Source organism: Pleuronectes platessa, chromosome 3 (assembly GCF_947347685.1).
Source record: "Pleuronectes platessa chromosome 3, fPlePla1.1, whole genome shotgun sequence".
NCBI classification, from domain to species: domain Eukaryota; kingdom Metazoa; phylum Chordata; class Actinopteri; order Pleuronectiformes; family Pleuronectidae; genus Pleuronectes; species Pleuronectes platessa.
Window position 1 is genome coordinate 14,104,104 of NC_070628.1, and position 26,128 is coordinate 14,130,231.

Below are 26,128 nucleotides of genomic sequence, written 5' to 3' on the forward strand. Positions count from 1 at the left end.
TATTCAAAGCAGCATTTTCTTATCATCTATCTAAAGGAATCTGTGCCGCTCTCCATTTTTTCTGGCCTGAAGAGGTCAGTGACACTGTCACTCTCACGTTTGTCTCTCTCTCTCCCACCCTCCTCACCCCATCAGACCCATACCCAGTTTTATTTATCATGTTAAAAAAATTACCAGAGGGTGGAGTGAGGCTCAGAGCTGTGGGGTGAAGTTACTCTTCAAATATAAATTGATTTCACAGAACTGTTTTATGTAGAAAAACCCTCCTTTCTGAATTAATTTGGCCTAAATTTCCTTTTTGTCCATTTTTATTTAAAAAAAAGATTAGCTGTTTTTAAAAACTTGATTTCCAATATATTGTATTTATTTTTAGATTCTTAAATTCACATGCCTGATGGAGAACTACATTGTCAAGCTCGGCGAAGGCGGAAGTAGCAGGGAGTGAACCCTCTCGTCACACATCACAACAAACATGGCGGCCTCCTGCTCGTTAGTGTGTTGTAAAGAGGAAAGAGAAGGCGAGAAAGCTGTTATGGGTGCGTTGTTCCCTCTTGTTGCTTGTTCAGACATTTTAATAATATAATTAAAATTGTAATAACACCGGTAAACGTCGGGTCATACGTATTTCTCAAGTATTAACGCTTGTTTGTATCGTACACGTGGGGGCTAGCGGCAGCGGGGCTAGTTGTTCAGTTTAGTGAAATCCAGGTGACACGAACACTGAGTCAGGAAAAAGACTTTAAAACCGGGCACACTGATGAATACAATGTTTTTAACATCGCAGCATCGTATTCGTTGCTGCTTCATTGATGTATTTTATTGTGGCTCATAATAAACATGGTTTTGATTGTGTGCAGTAGCTGTTGACAGGCTCCTCTCTGTGTGTCTTTTTTATTAATATTATTATCTATTTTACAGTCCGGTTTGCGAACGGCAGCATCAGGAATGCAGACAAACTGGATTTCTCCATGTACAAGAGCGTAGATGAGAACAACCCCAGGAAGAGAAGCAGACGGATACTGGTGAGGAAGATGCAGAACCACTGTTATCCTCTGACAGATGTGTTCACACTGTACCTTATGTTTAGTATAATCCTCTGTTTAAGAGAAAATAACATAGTACCTGCTTGCTTCTTAAAGTATTGAAAGTAAAAGTACATGCAGAGTGTTGCTTATTTCCTAATGTAGCAGTCTTCCACATCATAACAGCTGAGGAGGCGGGTCTGATGTTCCTTGCCTGCTCTGATTGGATCAAATATCTTCTTGCTATTGATCACATAATAATAGCAAATGAATAGAAAGTACAGATATTTGCTGATACATGCAGTGAAAACTTTCTCAATTACAGTAATGAAGTGAACGTACTTTGTTGCATGCTACCAGTGGCTGTGGAGGCATTGGTAGAGTTGTTTCTTGTATATATATATATGTCTATTATGATTCGTGTTTTGAGTGTGACTTATAACACAGTGTTGCTTACATCTTCCTCTGTGTAGGTTGCTGAATCAGAGAGACTGTCCTATGTTGGTAATAATTTTGGAACGGGGTCACTGAAATGCAACAACCTTTGCAAGTATGTGAATGCAACACATTTTCAGAAACTAGGACCAACACCATAACCACTATGAACAGGATAAACAGGTGTGTGTTTGGTGTCTGTTTAGATATTATGTCGGCGTGCTGAACAAACAGACCATGCAAATGGAGGTGCACAATGCTCAGCTCTTCAACATGCAGCCTGTCATACCAGGTAATGAAACCAACCAGCAACACGTGTTGATTATTAAACTGAATATAACATTTAAATAAAATGCTATATATGTATTGATATAAAAAAATATCCTACTTCTTAATATTTGTATCCTCTCAAAAATCCTAATTGGTCTACATAACCCAAATTAAAGATACATTTCAAAAACTCAATCATTATCTTTTGATAGGCAAATATTTGATGCTGAAATTTTGTCAGTGTAAATTTTCTACATCTACAATGTCTTTTTTTCACCAGGAGAGACGGACACTGCAGAATCCCAGGCCGCGACTTTGACCTACAGAGAAAAGGTACCATGATGTGTTCTACTCCTCTCAGACCACGACTAGAGCAAGAATCCACTTGGCAATAATGTATTAATGTTGAATCCCATTTTCTCTGCAGGTTGAGTCTTTGATTTCAACGTTTGGCACCAACAAACAAAAGAAAGCTCTGAACTCCCGCAGGCTGAATCAGGTGGGCAGCGACACACTGCACCAAGCTGTGGCTAAAGCTGCCAGCAATGTGATCGACCAGAAGGGACTGGAAGGTAAGTTCAGCCGTCAGGAAAACACAAAGATAACCTGACATTTCTGGCTGTTTAAGTCTCTGTTGTCTTTCCTGTGCTCTCAAGTGTTTGTTTCTGATACTTATTTTATTCATTTTCTTGTCTCTTTCCTCAGCTCTACAACAGGAAGTTGCTGAGACAGAATCCCAAGGAGACCTGGCTCTCCACCTGCCTCCCTGCGATGCAAACGCAGACAACCCTGAGGACGTCTACCTACTGGACGATCGTATCCTTCATTGGCTCCTGGTTTGTGTATGACCAAAGGATGTAGGAACTGTAGATGATAAAACAGAAAATGTGTTGCCTCTTCACAATGACAGCTGGATTTGCTTTGGTTAGACTGCGGCTTAGGCTACAATTTTTTGTCCAAACCTGAGAGAGAACCTGTTTCATATTTAGTGTCTGAACCAGACCCAAGCCCCATGTTTTACCTCATTACAGGCTTGTGTTTTGTAAATAATCATGTACATAACCCACCGAACCTGACCAGAATATAACTTCAAAATCAACCCACACCTTTTGGTCTTGGTCCTTAATCACCAACCACAGTCCTGTCTCCTGTTGAGTTTGAAACTTTGGAGATGGCCGGTACCAAGTTGGCAGAACTCAGCCCTGAGGAGCTGCAGAAGATGACGGAGGGCGGAGGGTAGAGTAACAATTGTCTAACACTGACACATGTTATGAAGCTGCACGTGTTTCCTTTGCATTCTAATGTTTGTTTGTTTGAAGGAGCCTGTGTGTTGTGAAGCACCTCGAGAACATGCCGACTGAAGATGAAGCCAGAGACAAGATGGCACGAGGCGCCTTTTACCTCTCAATGCTGCTCAAACTGGCCCGGCAGAAGAACGTCACCCGCAAGTGTGAGTAACGCTCTTAGCCTCCGTCACAAAGTATGTGTGGTCCTGTGCACCGTCTTCTGGGAATAACACTACCTGATTTATATTTATTTGGGCAGTTGGGCAGGAGGAAGGCTGCCCGCGCATCATTCAAAACAAGCTGCTCAGAACTTTCACTGTGGAGACTTTCAACAATGGCAGGTAGGATGATGTAACACCTTGGTAATATAGTCATTTCATAATCACAGTGTGTCTGGAATTTGTTTTGGTTGGATGTAATTAGAAATGTAGTAGTTAAAAATCTGTGTCAAAATTCAGCTTGCCACGAACAAAGTGGCTGAAAAGGTGTCTGGCAGTATTTTACACCACTTTATATTTCTGGATGTATTTGTTGTCACTAAAGTGAAGTGCAGACATTTTCCTGAAATTTCTCCAACGGCCCTCAGGTAACTTCTGAGGTTTTCATATGTGAAATCAAATATCTAGACCTAATTCTCTTGACTTCTTTTTAGAGTTCATGTTCATCAGAATTTGTAAAGCCATATGACACCCTCTATCCTTAGACCCTTAATGTGGAGGAAAAAGAGGAATCCATTATAAGCAAGTTATTATAAGGTGTACAGATGACTAATTAATGTATATCATTTAATATATAATTCATTGTTGCACACATTTTTGATTTGACTCCTCTGTCTTTAATACAAACACTTGACTTTCACCTTTTAGGGTCATGAACGTTGTGTCGACATCAATGCGAGCCAAAATAGCAGCGTACTCTCTGGCCCTGCTGCTGCACATGGGTCACATGACTGCTGACCTCACATTACTGCACCGCGACCTAGGAATCACTGAGGCCAGGTAAGAAGCAAATACCAGATCTGGAACTTGTGTGTGTAATTTTGTTTTAAATGTGTGAAGTATTGTCTTGTTATAGACTTCACATGTACTCATTTAATGTTAGTGTTTAGACACTGAAGGACGATTATTGACCTCCCAATCTTTCTGCTTAAGAGTCAAAAGCACATGCTCTGGCTGTCTAGGTGCTATAGAGGATTTCTGCAGGAGTACATGATTCATATTTTTCTGTAGGATTATTGAAGTTGCGAAGTCCATGGGACTGACCCTAGTTCGACCGGCCCGGGGGAAGACGGAGGCTGGACTGCAAGGCGAACACAAGCAGGCGTCCCTTGTTGTACCTCTGATCAAATATGATCAGTTCATGGAGAGACGGAAACGAAAGAAAATGCACTGAAGACACTGACAGGAGAGGACAAGGAACGGAATCAAGAGAGAACGGTTTTATTGATGCATTTTGTAGACAAATAAAATGATGAACTCTTGAGTTATACGTGACGTTTTTAGTTAATATTTACTGTGCATGATACAAAAAAGCAGCAGAGTATTGAGCTGTAAACAAATTCTAGATGACAGAAACATCTGAGACGGATAAAACAGAGGCACATTTTGTAGACATCACATATTGCACACTGAACAGAATTGTCCTTCTGTAACTTGCTATTCCCAGGTGAGTCTGTGAAGTTGTGTACTGAACTGAATTCCACCATGAAGTCAAAGCTTAATTTCGAAAAAAAACATGGGCATGATACAAAAACAGACTCACCAGGAAATAGAGCAGCTCCATCAATTTTTGCATATACACCTTGCACTATGACAACTCCCTCCCCAGCTACAATCACTGAAGAAGTGAAACAAGGCACAACTTTACTTTGTAGGATGGTTGAGGCTTTGGCCCCGTTCAGACTTGGTGATAACATCCGTCCTGAGAGATCTGATCACAAGTTGACAGTGATAAGTTTGTCAGTTCACACCTGGAATTAAAACATGTCCACAATTCCAAAACATCACCAATTATGTCTTGGAATGTTGATTTTGTGACACTGGCCATGAATAAATAAACATATGGATACTGATAAATACTTTTGAATCATTGTGAAACTAAACTACCACCTCCCAATGTGATTGGATCTCAGGACGCATTTGGTTGTGTTCATTACCTGAACTTAATGTTGACCACTTGTAATTCGATCACTCAGGATGGATGTTAATAGCAGGTCTGACTGGGGGGGGTTTAGATTCCTGCTAGGACTTGGATACATGTGCACATCCTAACAAGTAAGTCTCAGAAGCAAAATGACAAAAATACAAAGTCTACAGCGATCCTGTACATGAACTTGAAATCTGAGAACACGATAAAGTTAAAGCTTTAGTATAGAAATGGTTAAGGTATAGTAGGATGGTGACAATGCTTGAATGTCTTGTCCTCCAGCTTCACATTGTGAGTCCACATTTGATGAATGCTCTGGCATTTCATCGTAAAATTACAAAAGTCTGGTTTCAGATGTACAAAATGTTGTGCCACCTTTACGATCCAGGAAGGTGGGTGGTCCCTTAGTGGTTATGTCGGTGCAGCCTTTTTCTTCCAGCTCAATGACCCACCTTAACGATAGAGCATCATTTTGGAGGGTCTTCTCTGAGGAAGTTTAGAGTTCTCCAAATAGATGATAACACACCAGTTCAATCATATTAAATAGTAAGTGCTTGCAGGTATTCACAGGATGGAGCAGAACATGCTCCCACTGTGGCAACCACTCTCCACAGTGGCACTGATCCTGGTTGCCATGGATATTCCAAGTCGGGAAGGATACTGGGTTGAGGAGAGGCCAGAGGGGGAGCTGGCCAGTGGCCGAGGTGGAGGGTTTTCCAGCACCCAGGGAGGAGCAGATGTACAGCTACAAAACGAAAAAAGACAAAAGTAACAGATGTGTTTTATATTCCCACAAACACAATGATGTCAAACCTGCAATAAAACACGTCAGCTGTGTTCATGTTAACATGGTGAACTAACAGGCGATTATTTACTGAAGATATTAAACATCATTTATTTGGAGCCACGTCCATGGCCTCCTGACAAGCTTTAAGTCCAATACCCATTATTCTCTAGCTACTAACTCCTGAGGGAAATGCCTTATGTAAGTGCTCCATTTGTTTACTGGCTGAAAAGACGTTATCAGACAACTGTCAATCAATACAGAACAAAACTACTGGCAATGGGAGAGGAGTTATTTGACTTCTATTAGCAGATTTACCTGTGTTTAAAAACCTGTGTATACCTGCTAATGTTGGTGTAACAGAGGTATATAAGACTGAACCATAGCAGTTAAGTTGTGAGCCAGACTGTTAACTAATGAGCTGAAATGGCTATAAAGCTCTGTAAAACCAAGGTTAGCTGCATGTTAGGGAGATAATTCTCTGCAAGGTCACAGATACAATTATCTGCTCTACAGGCGCAGTGTTTTCTCATTGTCGTCTGATAGATTGTTACATGGATTTTAGTTGCTGCAAGTATGTGGAGATAGAGGGAGAAAGAGAAAGGGTTGTTAAAGCCACTGATGCCATTTCAATCTCTGGCCCTATTGTCTGGTTACCTGTTATTGTGTCTTAGAATATTGTTGTTCCGTAACACACAGCCGTCTGTGCCAGGATCCATGTGGAGGAGTGCTTTCTTGTTTCCAGGATGGCCCTGGAACAGGAGATTGTCATGCACGACACCTTTTACTGGTCCCATCACAGCGATGCCACAGCCCTGTGCTGGTTGGACTCGGTTACGCAGTACCTGAAGATACAAATCATTTAAAAACAAAAACAAAAAAACATGCATATAAATGATGTGTTAACATAACAGTAAGTATCTACTATGTGCCACGTTGTACAAGTGTATTTGAAATAAGTCCTAACAAGCCTCTCTCCATGTCTTACTGCAACTCACCTTGATGTCAGCACAGCCCGACACCTGGATCCCACATCCACGGTTTCCAACCACATCATTCTCTGCAATCTGCCCGTTGCCACTGAAACTGATGCCGTGGCCGTTGTTTTCATAGATGCCATTACCCCGAAGTTCCACGCGGCAGTCTTTCTCCACCGTAACACCAGCTCGACCATTTTCAAGGATGCAGTTAGTGACCAGCCGGGTCAGCTGACTGCTCTGCAGCACAGCGATTCCAGTGCCACGGTTACTGTTTACAAGGTTAGCGAAAACATTCAGGGCCTCGCTGCTCTTCACATACAGACCGACGGCTACAGAGTAAAAAGCAGAAAGATGGAGACAACATAAGAGCTGGGGAGTGAGTGGCTATTTGTATTTGACGTATCAGGGGGCTTTATTACCTCCATTGTAGCTCATGCAGTTGCCCTCCACCAGCGCTACACTGGTGGAGCGACGGGTAGAGTGACGCTCATCCTCGCTTTCCAGATCGCTCTCCCACGCAAACAATTCCCCCTCTTCGTTGAGGTTCTCCTGCACTTCTCTTCCTTCTCCTTCTACTCCTCTCCTTTCCCCGCTGACTCCGTCTCCACCGATCCCTTCCTGGCCCGGCCAGTTACCCTCCCTGGCCTCGATGTTGTCCGGGTCTTTCCTGCAGAACACGGCCAGCCCATACATACAGTTGTGGGTGATGTAGTTTCCCAGGAGTTGCGGGAGGCTGGACGACATAACCCACACACCACAGCCTTTGTTACCTGAAGGAACAAGAGGAATAGGGGAAATGAAACCCCTTGTGATGCTGAAATAAAACACAGGATGCTGCCATTATCAGGCTGAAAGTACCCACAGTAGACGTGGTTTCCCTCAATGAGTCCGCGTCCTCTCTCTCCCACCACCACGCCGTCTGAGAAGCCGTAGCAGATGTAGTTGTTCCTCAGGATTGGGTCACCACCTCTTCGGATGTCTACACCCCCCCACTGGTTTTCTTTGATTACATTATCTGGAAATAAAATAAGAATCAGAACATTAATAACCCCATGTAGTGTACTTTCTGTGAATGGCAAAGCAGTGGATGAAAAATAAGAAACTATTTGGCAGATAGCTGGTATGATATGTGAATTAGGACTGCCCCACGCCCACACCTTTTATTATTCCTCGGCCATTCTCATTTATAGCAATCCCAGCTGCCTGGCCCTGGAAGATGTGATTCCCACTAAGAGAGACAGAAAGAAGAGGAAAACATTGAATAAAGTTCAGAACGAGTCTCATTTCAAGAAAGACCTGAGGGGATAACATGGATCGAATTAATTAACAGTTAAGTTATTTTAACTGAGGTTTTGCAGGTGAGTAACTGGTTTATTTCTCCTGCAGATAATGACTTAAAACACTATATTGCAGGGTTTAGTATAGCATGACACTCTAATAGTGCTTGTAGAAGGACTATCCCTTCTACCCCCTATCCACAATCTCCTGCTGTGTTCTTCATATCTAAAAAACGGCTGACATGTTCCAATTTTATTTTTATAAATCTGATGAATTTGCAAAAAAAAAAAAAAAAAAAATACATTTAGTCTTTACCGAAAACAAAAACCTCTCTACATTGATAAGACAAGGACAGCACATTCCAGCACAAGTTACAGCAGTTGTTTTTAGAGCCCCACACACCTGACCACAGGATTCCCACTGAAGAGAATATACACGCCCGCTTCCTTGTTGTTATAGATCCAATTGCTCCGAATTGAACCTTTTCCCTTGCCAAGGACAACAACCCCAGAACGCAAACCACTGTGTATTCTGTTGCACTGTAGAATGAAGGACAAAATGAAACAGTAAAAATAGAGAACACCATCAAACTAAGAGCACCTACATTTACATTTATTCAAAATCAAGCTTCTATACTTATTACTATCTTTTTTATAAATTTCAATGTCCATTTTATAATGGACCTATCTTCTTTGCCTCATAGAGCGAGTTGTTTTATAAATAAGGGTGCACTCTGTGATTGTGACCTCAAAAGGAGCCAATGAATCCTATAATCCTCTAGGGTAGGTTTATGTCATCGAATGTGGATATTGTCGGAATGTTTAGAGCTATGGAATTGAATATACAGTGGTGCGGTAGTTACCACAATTATGGGGTTCGCCCCTTTCCGGATGTCCAGCCCCGCCTCTCCATTCGAGTGGATGTCGTTTTCGGCGATGAGGCCCTGAGCCGAGAGACGCAAGAAGACACCGGACGCACGGCACTCACACACCTCGTTTCTCAGCATCACTATCTGAAGTAGGAGAGCGAGAGAGAAAAAGAGAGAGAGAGAGAAGTGGCTCGAGTATCAGTTTGAATTGGAAGCTGCCACTTAATTACTTATGATCTGGGGCTACTTCCTTAACTTGATACATTTCTCAAATGGCATGATGCGGATTAAAAGTGCCTGAACATGGGAAATCTAAATGGGAGTCAAATTCAATTAAGTCTAAAACAAGGTTGTTATGATTTTATTTACTGTGGAGTTCTGGATGCAGCGGACAGCGTAGTTGAGCCCACGGAAAACGTTGCCTTCCAGTCGAGCTTGTCCATAATTAGACAGATGCACACCACCCTTCCCTTCCCTGAAGAGGCAGCGTCTGAGGATGCAGCCGAGGGTGGACGATGCCAGCATCTGAGCTTCTGGGTCCCTGTCCAGTTCCTGCTGAAGGGTGAGGGGCTCTGGAGTCACAGGCAGGGGGTCTGGAGAGGAGGCCAGTGGCAGAGAGCCGTCTGCCCGGGGCTTGAGCAAATGGGATAGTCCATGATTGTCATATGAGATTTTGTAATCCAATGTAAATGGGTTTTTGGTGTCGTTGGTCTTTTCTCCATCTCGGTTTTCCTCCTCTCCCTCGCTGTGCTCGCCATCACTCCAGCCCTCTTCAATCACCGTGCCCTGACACAATGCATCTACCCCAGTCCTCCTCTGCCAGTCCTCCATGTTCACATGCTCCTTTTTGACATTATTACCCGGAGGCTGAGGCCCACCAGTGGAGCCGGCCTGTGGGCCTATTGATGAGTTACTGTTATTCCCATACATGCCACAAGAAGGGAACGTCCTGGCCAAAGCGGCCATGTGTTTGCAAGCCCAGTTCCTCTCGGACAACGGCGGACCTTCCACGGTCACTGAAGCGGTGTCACTTCCTGAGAAGTCGCAGCTGTCCATTAAACTGAGGACGACACCCAGCAGGTGGGCCGAGCTGCCCTGTGAGAAGGAGCAGAAGCGAGCCTGGCAGGTTCCTGGGCCGCGGATTTGCAACTGGGCCCCTTCAAAGTTGCAGTTATCGAGTTGGACGTGACCCCAGGATGTCTAGAGCAAAGCAAGGAGAGAAAGAGTTAGTACTGATTTTGTTAGGATGCTTACTGATGGACAGAGCTAAACAGGTCCATTAATCAATAAAGTACACAGATTAAAGAGTGAAGGCACTTTAGCAGGAACTTGCACAATGGCAGCTGAAATGGCTCGCAGTTATGGATCTTCATTATGAGAAGTGTTTTTTTATTTTTTTTTTTATTATGAAACTGTGGCAGGACAGTTTATAATAAGGCAGGTCACCCCAGTCTAGCTAGTTAATGGGAAACACTGTTGCTGTGTAAAGAGATTGAGCTGTTACCTTGTAAACCACAGTGGAGAACCAGGGGGGCATGAACACCAGGTTACACAGCCTGGCAGTGGGGCATTGCTGCTCCATACACACCAGGAGGGCCACCTCACCCAGGCGGCCCAGACCCACCAACTCCACGGGCACCTTCAGCGTCAGCTCCGCCTGCTCCTCGTACACACCGGGGTGGAGAACAACGCGGTCGTATGGCCCCGCTGCCCCGAGGGCCCCGCGCAGGGTTTCAAACTCGCACCCGGGCCCCACATGCCAGACCCGGCGGTCCTTTCGTCGGCGGAAAAAGAGGAGGCAGGTGGAGGACTGGAGCTCCGGGCCGTTCTGAGCCCAGGTGCGGCTGGCCAGGGCGTGCTGCCTCAGGGCCTCCCTCCAGGACGGCGGCTCCAGGTGGGGCTGACTGGGCCAGTTAGGATGGCGGCACTCGGGGCAGCGCAGGCACAGCTGCCTCCAGCGGGTGTTGTCCAGGGAGAGGATGAGCTCCCTCCAGGCGCGGCACACCTGGCAGCAGCGGCCCAGGTCGGGGAGCGGCAGGTAGGCCAGGATCACCCGCCACAGCTCCACGGGGAGGCTGCCCACCTCCATGGCAGCGCGCACACCGGCTGGGGAGCAGCGTGACGGCGGGGGAGGCGCGCCTGGAAACAGCCAGTCACAAAGGAAACCGTCACACAACAACAACAACAACAACAATGCACACACACACACAACACGTATCTCAACCACAAACAACCGACGCTCGGATGGGCATGCTAACACTCTCACTAGCCACACGCAACCCAGCACGGCGGACATGTAACCGCACTGTTGTTGTTTACTTTACGTCACTAACATCTCTAAGCACCCCTGCCATGTTGCGATGGAAGTTGGCTGCGGTTAGCTGGCGAGCTAACGCCGAGGGACAATCGTTCATACAAAATAAGAGGGACGCGTCGCCTCCGTCCAAATAAAAAAAACAGAGATAAACCTTATATTACCTCGAACCGGCTCGTCACAGGCCGACGGATCAGCGCATGTTCGGACGTGCTTCTGCTTCTTCCACGTTACACGTGTGGAGACGGAGACGGTCCCCGGCTGCCTCCGGACTCACAACAACAAGACATGACTGCAGATGCGTTTCGGACGTTTGCTTCCAGTTTACGGCAAAGAAACAGCAAAAATGGAGAAGGCTCGTCCTCACCCCGCCTCCTGGAAGTGGGCGTCTGTACGGTCCCTGCGTATTATCTACAGTCTGTTTAAAATACATCTTCAGATTTTTACTTAATCAAAACGTCACCTCAGGGAGAAACTGCCTGATTCATGTCTTTACATGCAAATTAATGTTGAATTTGATCACATTAATGTTCCAAAAATATCTTTGACGTTGTTTTTAGCTTCCAGTTTGATTTCCATTATTTCTCCTTTTATATATTTCATAAAATGTTCAGGTGCTGTGTCACTCTCACTTGAGATTAAGTTGATCATCCATAAAGTATATTTTACAGGTCTTATTTCTAGTAGTTTTATTAGAATTATTTCAACAATTCAAAATCAACAAAAGTTCAATCTGAGACCCGCTTAACGTTAATGGGTGAATTAGTGTTGACTTGGCTGGTATGAATGATTAAAGGATCATCTTTATAATAGATTTATTAAAATCTTTATTGTTTTACTGTCATTCTACAGGTACCTGACTCAGGAGATGTTTGATCCATCTACCAGAACTATAATTTGTATTATGACCTTATTTATTGCACAGTCTTCCCTCACTTTTACCGGTTCTGTTTCTGTGTTGCGATGTTTTCTAAATCTTGACTGAAAGCTTTCCAACAAACCAGTTCTATCTAAACAATCACACAGCTGGTTAGCAACAGCTTTTTCAAGGATTTTCATAAAAATGAAGGGCAGGTTTGATTGGGTCTATAATTAGCTAAAACATCTGGATCAAGAGTGGGCTTTCAAGGCAGAGGTTCAATTACTGCTACCGAAGCTTGAGGTACGTAGCTGGTTAACAAAGACATATTAATCTGATTTAATATAGAACTGTCAATTAAAGGTAAACCGTCCTTCAAAGTGTTGTTGGGGTCTAATAACAGGAGGAGGGTTCAGCGGACTAAACTAGTGAAGTCAGTTCAGAGAGGTCAATTGAAGTAAAGTGGTCCAGATATAAATCTGGTGCTAATGGTAGTTCTGTGGTGGTCCTGTTGAAACTCTGTGGAAATTGCGGGATTTCCACAGAGTTTCTTCCTTTATCGTTGTCAGTAATTGTCATTGCACAATAACATATCTGGGCAGAGCAATTTATTTTGTGCTGTTGCTGGCTCTGGTCCTGTTGACTTTCAGGGATTAAGTACAGCTATGCAGCAGCTGGATGTTATTGTTCGAGTCTGAAGGGAAAGATGGAGAGATACAGATACAAGGAAAACCTGTTTAGCTGTGAGTTCATGTTAAGATAAGATAAGATAAGATCAGCCTTTATTCTGCAGTGGGAAAATTTACAAACATTACAGCAGCAAGAAGGCAGTCAAAAACTGACCCCTGTAAAGTAATAATAAGTAGTATGCAATACTTATGAATGTGGGAAATATAAAATAATATAGAATATAAATGGAATTAGACCTACACTACATACACTAATACAATATAATTTCAGTATTGTCAGCAGATACAGTGCCTTGCATAAGTATTCACCCCCCTTGGACTTTTTCCCATTATGTACTGTTACTAACTGGAATTCAAATAGACTTAAATAAACTTTTTCCCGTTTGATCAACAAAACATGGATAGTACTTTGGAGGTGCAAAATACATTTTATTGTGACACAAACAATAATGAGAACAAAAAAGTTGACATCTGTTGGGTGCATAAGTATTCACCCCCCTGTGTCAATACTTGGTAGAACCCCCTTTCGCTGCAATTACAGCTGCAAGTCTTTTGGGGTATGTTTCTACCAGCTTTGCACATCTAGAGATGGAAAGGTTTGTCCATTCTTCTTGGCAAAAAAGATGAAGCTCAGTCAGATTGGATGGAGACCGTCTGTGAACCGCAATCTTCAAGTCTTGCCATAGATTCTCTATTGGATTGAGGTCTGGGCTTTGACTGGGCCATTTTAAGACATTAACATTCGTTAATCCAAACCATTCCTTTGTAGCTCTGGCTGTATGTTTAGGGTCATTGTCCTGCTGGAAGATGAACCTCCGCCCCAGTCTCAAGTCTTTTGCAGACTGCATCAGATTTTCTTCAAGGATTTCCCTGTATTTGGCTCCATCCATCTTTCCCTCTATTCTGACCAGTTTCCCTGTACCTGCTGAAGAGAAGCATCCCCACAGCATGATGCTACCACCACCATGTTTCACTGTTGGGATGGTGTGCTCAGGGTGATGGGCAGTGTTGGGTTTTCGCCACACATAGCGTTTTGCATTGAGGCCAAAAAGTTCAATTTTGGTCTCATCTGACCAGCGCACCTTCTTCCACATGTTTGCTGTGTCTCCCACATGGCTTCTGGCAAACTCCAAACGGGATTTTTTATGGATCCCTTTCAACAATGGCTTTCTTCTTGCCACTCTTCCATAAAGGCCAGATTTGTGGAGTAGACGACTAATAGTTGTCCTGTGGACAGATTCTCCCACCTCAGCTGTGGATCTCTGCAACTCCTCCAGAGTAACCATGGGCCTCCTGGTTGCTTCTCTGATTAATTTTCTCCTTGTCCGACTCTTCAGTTTGGGTGGACGGCCTCCTCTTGGTAGGTTTGCGGTTGTGCCATATTCTTTCCATTTTCTTATGATGGATTTTATGGTGCTCACTGCTCAGAGAGATGTTCAAAGCTCTGGATATTTTTTTATAACCTAACCCTGCTTCATATTTCTCCACAACTTTATCCCTGACCTGTTTGGTGAGCTCCTTGGTCTTCATGATGCTGTTTGTTCAGTAATGATCTCCAACAAACTCTGAGTCCGTCACAGAACAGGTGTATTTATACTGAGATTAAATTGCAGACAGGTGGACCCTATTTACTAATTATGTGACTTGCAAATGTGACTTGTGAATGCAATTGGTCGCACCAGATCTTTGTTAGGGGTTTCACAGTAAAGGGGGTGAATACATATGCACTCAACACTTTTCAGATTTTTATTTGTAAATAATTGTGAAATCCATGTAATATTTCCCCCCACTTCCAAATGATGCACTATTTTGTGTTGGTCCATTACACAAACTCACGATGAAATAAATTTTAATCTGTTGTTATACTATGACAAAATGTAGAAAAGTCCAAAGGGGGTGAATACTTATGCAAGGCACTGTAATGAAGGTGGGCATTTAACAACCACCACAACTGGATATAGCCCTGATGATGTGAACCTTTCTCTCCAAGAGGTGGCAATGTCCGTCCACTGAGAATGCAAAGTGACTCTGCAGGTATGCAATGTTGTGTACCCATGATCCAAGATATAGTGGGACACAGCGCTCAAGCAGACAAACCTTTTTTGTAAAAATGCTTTATTTAAATAAAGAAACAAAATATACAGATCTTCTCTGACCTCAGTGGAATCTAACCTGAAAATCTTAGTTGTGATTTTTACATGATCCTAGACACAGCCACCTTGTCCAAGACAGCATAATAACGTTATGGTAGTGGTATAAATTCAAACAAAGAATTCATTCAGCCTGTAAAAACGTTGTACAGCCTTCAAGTAGAACTTTCATGTTCCATCTATTTCCCCCTGATGTTAAGCACTAAAGAATAAGGAGCATATTTTATTCATATATTTATAAATTATTTTTAAACAATTCTTTACATTGACTGATTCATACAAAAAATAAAAGATACAAAGCGAAAACACAAATAATGTTATTACTTTCATAAACAGCTCTTTGAAAGTGTGATGCTCTTCAGTATAAAGCCTTGTTTGTGTCCACACTCGTTGTTGTGCGTCTGAGGAGAGAAAAACGACATGTGTTATAGGGCAGGCTATCTAACATACACACATACTGAATATATGACAATATGACAGCTGGAGCACTAATTACATCCTGTTTGGTCACAACAAATCAAAGAGTTTATTATTGCCCCACCCCTGGTCTTAAGCCAGTTCATTCATAATCATTAACATTAACCAGCTGCATTCCTGGAGAGTTTTATGGGTAGTGATGGGAAACTTCTTCTGCAAGCTTTCATATCTTTCCCTGATCTGTGACTAAGTATGAAAGCACAGTGAATAATATTTTTTATGCCGCTGCCATAAAGTAACCAGAGAATCTTTCAATCAACTCAAAGGTGAGGAAATGCCCTGCGATAGAAAGGCGTGCATGCACATGTTTACCCTGAGGAGTTCAAATAAAGCCTGATTCTTGTGCTAATCTTTTCAAACATTCAGTGAAAATGGAGGGAAGCTAAACTTACCTCAACAATTCCTGGAGCACTCTTTGGACCCACGGAGCTTCAGGGTCCAGACACACCGCTTTCCCAGTGTTTTTAAGACTGGCACTGCAGGACCGAATAAGAGGATGAGGTAATATTACAGCAAAACTATACAGACAGAGGTTATCAGCTCAGACGTCTGCTGTGCAGGAAAGATGCAAACTTTAGATCCTGGTGCTTACATAATCTCAGTTTCTGAGCAGTGAGGGCTGGGAAGGATCACCTCCACCCTTCCTATATGACGTCCGATGGGCTTACTCTCCTTCTTGATGCACTGACATCGCAGAGACACTCCTGGATCCCCCTGACTGGTACCTGAGGTGGTGAGAGGTAGGGGAAACACATTGATTTCTGGATGCATCTCACAAAAATTCAGCTATGCAGCAAAAAGGAAAGTAAGGCATAGTCTTGCAAGAAACGCATCTTCTTATGTTTGTTCAGTGTTTGACAGATTACTCACCCACAGCAATAGCCAGAATAACCACGAATGCCACAGTTGTAAAGAAAGACATATCTGCTCTGAAGCTGGAGTCTGAGATTACAATCTGATCTTTGCAGTGTTCGTCAGTCGCACAAAGCTGAGCCTCTCGCAACACTGTCATCAACTGGGAAGGAGGTCTGCTTTTTAAACCCTTCTCCTCCTTTGCCATGTCCCTCCCTGAACTCTGGAGATTTTTTTTTACATCATAGCTAAACCTGCTGGTGAAGAACTGATCTTGTGATCCCAGGGAAGGCAGTTCCCCAATTTGTTGGTAAAAATCTGTTTCTAATCAAAGCTGGCACAGCAGTGATTCACCTTTGACCAAATAGCAGAGAATTACCGTGGAATTAGGAAATCTCTACTGTGTAAGTGCATTTACAATCACATATCTCCCCGGTCGGAAACATTCCTCCTTACTATTTATTTTCCTTAGATGCCTTGCAACATCGCGTACAATTTTTACTTCTCTCTTTCAAAGAATTCACAAATGTGGGCAAGTCATTGGATAAAATATTGATTCTGTCTTGTTGTCTGTTATTAGATCTAATCCAACCTAAAAGAACAGGAATAATATTTCAACTTGTTATTCACATCAGTCTACATATTTGCTGTATAAAACTAAAGATTGTAGTTCACCCAAGTAAAAGACAAGTCACATGACTCATCCATACATGTTGCTGACTTCGCCTCCTCCTCTGAGTCCTTGTGCTGATCCAGGATGGCAGATGCGGCCATTTGAAATCTTTACTATGTGAGTTTCTCTTATGAATCTTGTGACTATTTGTATTTATTTATTTTGATTGTGTTGTTTTGCTGTTGCTTATTTTGCTGATTATAAATGCTTCATGTTCTCAGGCTTCTCGTGTGGAAGAGATCTTGATCTCAATGTGACTGCCTGATTAAATGAAGATTAAATAAATACATAATATGCCTACCAACATGTGCTAGTATTCCTGCTAGTACTGCTATCATTACAATTGTTATTGCTGCTCCCTTCATCTCTGTCAGACATTTTCTTTGTTATAGATACTTTAAACATTGTGATACAACTCAATTTATTCTGAACAGTGTCCCTTCTCAAGAATGTTTCATATTCGTTTTGTTAATTTGGTCTGTCAAGATCCAGAAACAGACCCAGGGGCTGTGGCTGAGGGGTAGAGCGGTCGTCTTCCAAACTGAAGGTCGGCAGGTCGATCCCCAGTCTGACCCATCTGCATGCCAAAGTGTCCTTGGGCAAGACGCTGAATCCCGAAATGCCCCTCATAGAACAACAAAGTGCTGCTAATAGATGCGCTGTATGGATGAATGGGTGAATATAAGACTGTACTGTAAAGTGATTTGAGTGGTCATCAAGACTAGAAAAGCGCTATATAATACAAAACGATTAATTAACCAGATTCCTTGAAGCAAGTTTGGTAGAAATCTGTTGTTTTGTTTTTTAATCTTGCTTACGAACAAATTCAAAAATAGAAGGACAGGGGAGAAAACATAATTCTCAGCGGAAGTAATACGTTTAATAGTCTTCATATCTGATGCTGTAGTATGGGGTTAGGCAGGGTTCAACATCACAGTTATACACATGAGGGAATGTAAACTCAAAGTGTGAAGTAGGAGAAAATATGTCAGTCCCCAGTTCTTTGTAATTTTTATTTTTAGAATTGGAAGATAAAGATTGCTTAAACATTTTACTGGAGATTTTCTCCCTTAAATATTATATGTGCTGACATTTTTTCAAGTAAATTTTTATATAATGTTGAAATATTGAAATTAAATACCTTTCATTATACATTATATCCAGACGTTTCTGAGTAATATTAACATATTATTTGATCTACCTTACAGCACTATATGACTATTGACTTCCTGCATTGTTAATATGAGGTACTTTTCTCAATAAGATTGTTTCTATCTTAGACTTCTATAAAACATGAAATAAGAGATGTTTTTACAGTACAGCACATTTTATTCCCCCTCCTACATTACAAAATATCTAAGTCAGTGCAAACCACAGTACTTCAGACTGTTACTTTAATCTTTGAGTCAGACTAAATCATTGTCAAATAGGTCATTTGACCTTTTCGATGCATTGTATCTCTTAAACAGGTAGATTCCATTATTAAATGTGTAATTCAGCTGACCTGCAATGCATATTTTGGGAGTGTGATGGAAATTCATCTTGCGATTTGAAATAATGAAATTCTCAGACTGGAGTTGCTTTTGAGTCTTTATAATAATAAGCTCTGCAGAATTTAAACATCAAGCACGGGTGCTCAAAATGGAACTGGACGCAAGTTCACAAAACCCAGAACTTATACAAAGAGGCGTTTCATAAGACCTAATATGAAAAGAAAGAAGACATAAAAGACATGAGATCGTTATGTGTCTTATCTGCTGTGTCCGTCCGTCCGCGGTACCAGTTGGAAGAAAAACATCACCAAATAAGAGTTCCATCCTGTTAGGTAAACAGTATCACAGCAGTGAGAAACCTAGTCAGGGGATTTCCACTACCTTGGACACTGATCAGTGGAATTTTCCTCCACAGGAGGAACATATGATTTAAAATTCTTTGTTTGTTTTGGTCTTTGGCTTATTTTGATGATTTCATGTTTTTCATTGTATAAACAGAGACAAAAGCCAGAACAGTGATCAAGTATAGTGAATGATTTTATAAAGCTGTTTAAAGTGTATGAGGGTCATATTCTCATAGGAATAATAAGTGTAAGATGGACTGATGATCCTACTGTGACTGAATCAATATCGCCATGTGTATGTGCTACTAACCCCTCCATGGTGGTGATGACCCCTCTACATGGGTTGAAGTCTCTACAAGATGTGTATTATGATGATGGTTAATTTCATTAAGTTTTTGATTTTGATTGAAGTTGTTAAATCGAGTATGTTTATTCAATTCTTTCCGAAGACCCTCACTCCTCTCCACGAGGCGTAGTGCAGCTGTCTGTCGAGTTCAAGGAGTGAGTGAGCAGCGCCATGGTCAAAGGTTTCACTCCCTGGACAACATAGATATGAGAAGAGAGTCCCCACACTGTCTTGGATATTTGGTTCTATACAAATAGAGTGGAATTGAACAATATTGGTTGGAACGTCATTTTGAAAATGAATTTGTGTAAATTGATTTCCTTCCATGCTTGCTCTTTACTCACGAAAATGGCTTTCTTTCACAAAAACAGCAATTGCTTTCTCATCACCCTGTTAATGATGTCCTAGATTGAAACATTGTGAATTTCTGGGTCTGATGTTTATGATAGTGTTTCCTATTTATTTTTGTGATCATTGTATAATCAAAAGGAAGGAGTGTACTGCAAATTATACCAGTATACGACAGTAATCTGTATATTATCTCTACTTATGCATACTATTTTTGCTTCTGTAACTGCCAAGATGACATCAGCTCCACAAATCTGAGACTGTGCTCGTCTCCCCCCACCAAGACCTCAAGGAGAACTTCAGCCTGTGTCTAGTCCTATCTCGTGGGATTTTGCTATTCACTCCGTTCAAACACACATGCACGCACACACACACACATGTACACACACACACACACCACACACACACACACACACACACACACAAACACACTTACACACAGTTCAACTCCTTGCACACGCACATCTCTTCACTGCATCTGCATAAAAAGCACACGCCTGCAACTGTTTCTTTGTCATTCCCCCGGCAGAATGCTCTTTGTATGCTGCATGACTGACTGACCTTCCTTGCAAGGAATAAAGTATACTTAAGAGACTATTTTTCTCAAATCTCTTTATTTCAGTAGTCTCACCAGGTCAAATTTCCATCACACAAGTATTTTAATCGCTTTTAAAAACAGCTCTTTGAAAGTGTAACACTCTTCAGAATAAAGACTTGTTTGTGTCCGCACTCATTGTTGTGTTGACGATTTTTAGGCACAACCGCTGTCACGTGAACCCTTCCTGCGAAAACGTGTCCCGGTCCGTAATTCTTCAAGGTGTGGTTCTGAAGAGGGAAAAACGACATGTGTTATAGGGCAGGATATCTAACTTACACACACACACGCACTGAGTATATAACAATATGACAGCTTGAGCACTATTTACATCCTGTTTTGATCATAATAAATCAAAGAGTTTATTATTGTCTGTAAATAAATGCATGACCTGAAACGGAATGAGATTGTATCTTGAATTTGCATGAAAGAAATCTCCAGTTTTTCCACTGTTTAATTCGTGTTAGCCGAAAGGTTTAGCTGCCGTCTCTGGTTTTCAACGCTTGCCTCACCCCTGGTCTTTAGCCAGTTCATTCATAAGTCATTAACATTAACCAGCTGCATTCCTGGAGAGTTTTATGGGTAGTGATGGGAAACTTCTTTTGCAAGCTTTCATATCTTTCCTTGATCTGTGACTAAGTACGAAAGCACAGTGAATTATATTTTTTTATGCCACTGCCATACCTAGAGTCTTTCAATCAACACAAAGGTGAGGAAATGCCCTTCGAATAGAGAGGCGTGCATGCCTGATTCCTGTGCTAATCTTTTCAAACATTCAGTGAAAAAGGAGGGAAGCTACACTTACTCCAAAACTCTCTGGAGCACTCTTTGGACCCACAGAGCTTTAGGGTCCAGACAGACCTCTCTCCCAGTGTTTTTAAGAGTGGCACTGCAGGACCAGATAAGATGATGAGGTAATATTACAGCAAAACCATACAGACACAGGTAATCACCTCAGAATGCACACTTTAGATCCTGCTGCTTACATAATCTCAGTTTCTGAGCAGTGAAGGTTGGCAGGGATCACCTCCACCCTTTCTATATTCCGTCCGATGGGCTTACGCTCCTTCTCGATGCACTGACATTGATGAGGCACTCCTGGATCCCCCTGACTGGTACCTGAGGTTGTGAGAGGTCAGAGAAACACATTGATTTCTGGATGCATGTCACAAAAATTCAGCTGTGCAGCAAAAAGGTGCTGGAAGCAATAAGTAAAGTAAGGCATCACATGTAGCCTTGCAAGAAACTCATCTTCCTTGGTTGACAGATTACTCACCCACAGCAATAGCCAGAAAAACCAGGAGTGCCACAGTTGTGAAGAAAGACATATCTGCTCTGAAGCTGGAGTCTGAGATTACAATCTGATCTTTGCAGTGTTCGTCCTTCGCACAAAGCTGAGCCTCTCGCAACACTGTCATTAACTGGGAAGGAGGTCTGCTTTTTAAACCCTTCTCCTCCTTTCTCATGTCCCTCCCTGAACTCTGGAGTTTTTTTTTACATCAACGCTAAACTTGCTGATGTAGAACTGATCTTGTGATCCCAAGGAAGGCAGTTACCCAATTTTTGTGCAAAAATCTGTCTTTAATCAGAGCTGACACAGCACTGATGCAACTTTGATCAGTAGCAGAGAATTACCATGGAATTAGGAAATCTCTACTGGGTAAGTGTATTTACACGCGAGACCCTGAGCGTCCGGAGGTTTGTATGGCTGCCTTCTCGACCGGGGTCGATCAGGCTTTATCGGTAATGATCCCTCCGCAGGTTCACCTTCATATACTCTGTTACAAGTTCTACTTCCTCTCGATAGTCAAGTTTGATCGTCTTCTCTGCGCTATGCCAGGGGCGTGACCAACTGTGGCAGGGCCGATCTGAGGACCCCACTAAGCCATCCAATGGGGAGGAGTGATTTGTGCATGGCAGGGACTTAATCAACGCGAGCACATTCCCTATCCATTATTCACTTTAGAATTATCCAGGTGCTCCTGTAGGAGCTCGGTTCGAAATTTGGCAGCAAAACCAGTGTCCAGTGATTTCTTCTTCTCTGCACTAGCACTGTGCAGGTTGTTAACAAAAGAGGAACTATCCTATTTTTTGTGACTAGAACTTGTTCCCTTTTGCTGAGTTATCATAAGGGGTATTGTGTTTCATTCCTGCTACTGATTAGAAAGTGAAAGGTCCATGTTTAGTGATATTTACAGTTAACAATTTGTTAGTTAATCGCTCCTAACTGTCCTCCGTGCGCTTCAACTGTAATATGTGATTAAGGTTTCTTTAGGAAGCTGGATCCGGGATGTGGGTGGTTTATGTTTGGGATAGTTTTATTTTATTTTATTCATTTATGTTATTTTATTTTATTTTATTTCCCTGTGTTTTATTACATACATATGTTATTGTTTTTGTATTAATGACCTATTGTATATTTGTGTTTGTTTATTTAATATTTTCATATATATATATTTTTTCTATTTTACTATTGGACTTATTCCTAGTTATTATTTTTCCTTTATTGTTTACCTTTGTGTGTCTATATACATTGACAGGTATGAGTACATGTGAATGTATATGTTGTTATTGATTACTGTAACATTGATCTGTACCTTGCTACATTTCTCAGTAAAATAAAAAGTTGATCACAAAAAAAAACAATTTGTTAGTTATCTTAGGCAGAGCCAAGAGGCACTTGTTTATTCTGTTTTGTTGGTTCTTTATTGTCCGTAGAAGTTCAGATGCACTAGTCCATTAGTATTTGAACCTCAGCACCTGGGGTACAAACATTTTAAATTATACATTATATGTGTCATAATTTTCAGGCAGTAGAAATAAAGCCTGAAGAGAAAAATGTTAAGTTGTTTTGTGTCTGTATAGGCCTACTATAAAAACCACTTTGCATTTTTAAGTTTGGTACCTTTACTTTTACTTTTGATACTTAAGTGCATTTCAAGACCAGATACTTTTGATACTTAAGTACATTTAATATGAGCTACTTTTACTTACTCAAGTCATTTTCTTACTGGTGACATTAAATTCTACCGGAGTCACTTTCAGGTAAGATATCTGTACTTTTACTCAAGTATGGCTTTCAAGTTTATACACCATTAGTGCCTGATTAAATGAAGATTAAATAAATACATAATATGCCTTCCAACATGTTCTATTATTACTGGTAGTACTGCTATCATTACAATTTTTATTGCTGCTCCCTTCATCTCCGACAGACCCTTTCCTTTGTATAGATACCTTAAACATTGTGATACAACTCCATTTATGCGGAACACTGTCCCTTCTCAAGAATGTTGTTAATATTCGTTTTGTTAATTTGCTCTGTCAAGATCCAGATCCAGACCCAGATTCCAGGGGAAAATTTACAATGAAAGTCAAGCATTTTGGTAGAAATCTGTTATTTTGTGTGTAATCTTGCTTACAAACAAACAAATTCAAAAATAGAAGGACAGGGGAGAATACATAATACTCAAGCGGAAGTAATAGGTTTAAGGTCTGCATATCTGACGCTGTAGTATGGGGTTAGGTTTGCGACAAGCAGGTGAGCTATTCCCGGCATGAGCGTCAACGCCACAGTTTAACACACACAAGGAATGTAAACTCCTGCAGGGCCACCCAGCCTCAGACAGATACCCTCACTAAAGTGTGAAAAAGGAAAAAAGCTGTCAGTCCCCGACCCCTGGGTTAGTCATCTGTTTGTAAATCCCAAAACTCCCTCATATATCCTGAAATCCCAGAACGCCGAATGCATTTGAGGGTCCTGTTTGTTAAGTGGTCACGTCCTCATGTTGTTTATATGCAAAACTCAGTGTTCCCTAATGTGGATCATGCTTATACTAAAGCAACACAACCCATGCTCAAGCATTCCTCTCGGCTTAGATGTTAAGCACAAGGAAGGAAAGCATCAGGCCAAACAGGGTGATGACAAATCCATGATTCACTCCTGATTTTCCCAGCTCCTGTTTTCATCTCAGTCTTTTGTGTTGAAGTATCATTGAGCAATGCTTTGTGAGCATTCGCCTGTGGTTGGTTTGCAAATTACACTTTTTGGATATGGCAGTGATAGTGAGTGTCACCTATTAGTAAGCCATTCAATACTGAGTAGCCTATCTGTAAATGTAAAGTAGACTTATTATACCACACAATACAATATATATATATATATACACAATACCAGATGCTATGCTATGGAATGCTATGCAGTACCTTACTGCACTATGCATTGTTATGTGGCCAAAATACTGAATTAACACGACTGGGAAGCCCCCTGTTTTGTTGTCATTACAAAGCCACTGTTAGAGCAGTTGTAAAACCGTGTTAAATATGTCTGTACAGATTGAAATGGGACCCCACTTCCTCCCACTATCCATAAATGAGGCCTAAATATCCCAGACAGGATCTTGTGCATCTGGAGCTTAGGTCTGCGCAATAGTGATCTGGCAAAGGAGCGGCACTATTGAGGTCCCACTGGTTCATGCACTCGTCCAGTCACGAATCATTCTTAGCTGTCTATCAATTAAAAACAAAAAAACAAACCTATCTGGAGAACATTACAGTGAAGCCTATGTTAATAGTTATAGGGACAATGAAATAGTTGCCTTAATTGCATTTGAGATTTGAGTGTTGGGTTTGACATATATGTTATTTCTCTTCTCTGCAACAATGAAAGTTTTACCTCGGGTCAAGAGGAAGTTCTGGAATATTCAAACCTCGAAATGACATCAAGATTGCACGAGACAATGATACCTAATTCCTCTTTTGCGTGTGCGAAATCATTCTTCAAAATGTAATCTTAGACATCTGTTACAATAATTAAAGTGTTCTTGATCTACCAGCACTTTTTGTAGGTAAATAAAAATGTCTCAGTATATTGTTTATTTAAAAACTCATGCTGATATTTGTATTGTTATTAATAATATATTAACACTCTGCCACATCACCACAGGGTAAATCTGGGGGAAAACCAATGGTTAGAATTGATCCCATGTTCCTGATTTATTCTGGTCACATGTGGTTTATCATGTGCATCTCCATTAATCTCACCTGATACATGAGCCTATTCTCAAAAGGAACAAACATTAAGTTAAAAACTTTCCACTGAGGTTGATCACATCCTCTTTTGGACCAAATTTTCCATTCAAGTCTTCAGTCTTATCAGAGATGACCACTAGGACATATGTATGTATAAGGGACATATAATTATAGACACATATTTGGTCATAACCTCCAGTCTATCTGAGATTTACTATGATTCCTGTTCAAGAAAAAGTTGCTAAAACTAAAATACTAGAATATAATATTGTTATCCTCTTAATGGACATAATTGTGTCACCTTTCTATAACCTCTGAATCACCACTTGCTGAAATGATGCTGCGACTGAAGAAACAATCTGTCAAAACCACGAAGTTGCCCCCCTGGTGAAGGAGTTACCCCATACTTCCCTCTAGCTTGTGAGTGTTGCTGACGTGACGTGACCGCTGCAGTCGGATGCGTGTCGGAGCCTGTTGAGATTGTGTCAGCTCGGCAGCGGAAGTCTTCTGGCACATCTCCTACGTGGGATTTGAAACAGATGCCCTGTAGCATCGCATGCCCTATTTGATGACTGTCATATTGCCTTGGAAATAATTAAGTTATAATCTATGAGGCATTGATGGCAACATTTCCCCTTTCGAACTTTTCTTTATTTGGTGTATGTCTTAAACGATATGCTTCCGTTCAGAGGTGACACTCAATTTGTCATTTACCATACACAATGGTATGTTTCTGTATGGTAACATTGATAAGTTAGAAAGCCGCAATAAACAGCCAGTGTCTCTTTGTCTCATGAGCTGCTTCCAGACATGCACCCGAACTCTGGAGATCCTCCGCAGGTTCACTGGAGGTTTTTTATGTGTGAACGCAAATATCCGAGTGAGAAGC

General features: G+C 41.6%; 4 protein-coding genes across 4 annotated transcripts; 1 reads left to right on the forward strand and 3 right to left on the reverse strand.

Annotated features, from left to right (window-relative positions):
- The first annotated feature begins 446 nt into the window (after positions 1 to 446).
- On the forward strand, positions 447 to 4,501 carry polr1e (RNA polymerase I subunit E). The gene is made up of 12 exons (XM_053419201.1): positions 447 to 536; positions 919 to 1,022; positions 1,496 to 1,572; positions 1,664 to 1,749; positions 2,008 to 2,060; positions 2,155 to 2,299; positions 2,433 to 2,543; positions 2,867 to 2,963; positions 3,047 to 3,177; positions 3,273 to 3,354; positions 3,880 to 4,011; positions 4,243 to 4,501. The coding sequence occupies exons 1-12, from the start codon at positions 473 to 475 to the stop codon at positions 4,403 to 4,405; spliced, it is 1,245 nt and encodes a 414-aa protein (XP_053275176.1). The 5' UTR covers positions 447 to 472; the 3' UTR covers positions 4,406 to 4,501.
- fbxo10 (F-box protein 10) lies at positions 4,437 to 11,157 on the reverse strand. The gene is made up of 10 exons (XM_053419200.1): positions 10,573 to 11,157; positions 9,438 to 10,268; positions 9,063 to 9,212; positions 8,603 to 8,739; positions 8,080 to 8,150; positions 7,785 to 7,937; positions 7,342 to 7,692; positions 6,941 to 7,251; positions 6,600 to 6,787; positions 4,437 to 5,903 (listed from the first exon to the last, which is right to left on the reverse strand). The coding sequence occupies exons 1-10, from the start codon at positions 11,155 to 11,157 to the stop codon at positions 5,723 to 5,725; spliced, it is 2,958 nt and encodes a 985-aa protein (XP_053275175.1). The 3' UTR covers positions 4,437 to 5,722.
- A 3,867-nt stretch (positions 11,158 to 15,024) lies between these two features.
- Positions 15,025 to 16,632, reverse strand: LOC128437397 (interleukin-8). Its single transcript, XM_053419537.1, has 4 exons — positions 16,428 to 16,632; positions 16,150 to 16,282; positions 15,950 to 16,033; positions 15,025 to 15,481 (listed from the first exon to the last, which is right to left on the reverse strand). Exons 1-4 carry the CDS (start codon positions 16,615 to 16,617, stop codon positions 15,439 to 15,441), a joined length of 450 nt encoding a protein of 149 aa, XP_053275512.1. The 5' UTR covers positions 16,618 to 16,632; the 3' UTR covers positions 15,025 to 15,438.
- Positions 16,633 to 20,208: 3,576 nt separating this feature from the next.
- LOC128436566 (growth-regulated alpha protein) lies at positions 20,209 to 21,689 on the reverse strand. The gene is made up of 4 exons (XM_053418331.1): positions 21,485 to 21,689; positions 21,195 to 21,327; positions 21,014 to 21,097; positions 20,209 to 20,438 (listed from the first exon to the last, which is right to left on the reverse strand). Exons 1-4 carry the CDS (start codon positions 21,672 to 21,674, stop codon positions 20,426 to 20,428), a joined length of 420 nt encoding a protein of 139 aa, XP_053274306.1. The 5' UTR covers positions 21,675 to 21,689; the 3' UTR covers positions 20,209 to 20,425.
- Between the last annotated feature and the right edge of the window lie 4,439 nt (positions 21,690 to 26,128).

Bases quoted from the DNA above. Each gene is read 5' to 3' on its own strand.
- polr1e (XM_053419201.1), top strand. From the start codon at position 473: ATGGCGGCCTCCTGCTCGTTAGTGTGTTGTAAAGAGGAAAGAGAAGGC. The intron at 1,750-2,007 runs GTAATGAAACCA...TTTTTTCACCAG, and splicing joins CATGCAGCCTGTCATACCAG to GAGAGACGGACACTGCAGAA. The intron at 2,964-3,046 runs GTAGAGTAACAA...GTTTGTTTGAAG, and splicing joins AAGATGACGGAGGGCGGAGG to GAGCCTGTGTGTTGTGAAGC.
- fbxo10 (XM_053419200.1), bottom strand. From the start codon at position 11,157: ATGGAGGTGGGCAGCCTCCCCGTGGAGCTGTGGCGGGTGATCCTGGCC. The intron at 7,693-7,784 runs GTGGGTACTTTC...TTGTTCCTTCAG, and splicing joins TGAGGGAAACCACGTCTACT to GTAACAAAGGCTGTGGTGTG. The intron at 6,788-6,940 runs GTGAGTTGCAGT...TTGTATCTTCAG, and splicing joins CGGGCTGTGCTGACATCAAG to GTACTGCGTAACCGAGTCCA.
- LOC128437397 (XM_053419537.1), bottom strand. From the start codon at position 16,617: ATGGCAAAGGAGGAGAAGGGTTTAAAAAGCAGACCTCCTTCCCAGTTG. The intron at 16,034-16,149 runs GTAAGCACCAGG...TCGGTCCTGCAG, and splicing joins TGCTCAGAAACTGAGATTAT to TGCCAGTCTTAAAAACACTG. The intron at 15,482-15,949 runs GTAAGTTTAGCT...TTCTCTCCTCAG, and splicing joins GTGCTCCAGGAATTGTTGAG to ACGCACAACAACGAGTGTGG.
- LOC128436566 (XM_053418331.1), bottom strand. From the start codon at position 21,674: ATGAGAAAGGAGGAGAAGGGTTTAAAAAGCAGACCTCCTTCCCAGTTA. The intron at 21,328-21,484 runs GTGAGTAATCTG...TCACAACCTCAG, and splicing joins TTTTCTGGCTATTGCTGTGG to GTACCAGTCAGGGGGATCCA. The intron at 21,098-21,194 runs GTAAGCAGCAGG...CTGGTCCTGCAG, and splicing joins TGCTCAGAAACTGAGATTAT to TGCCACTCTTAAAAACACTG.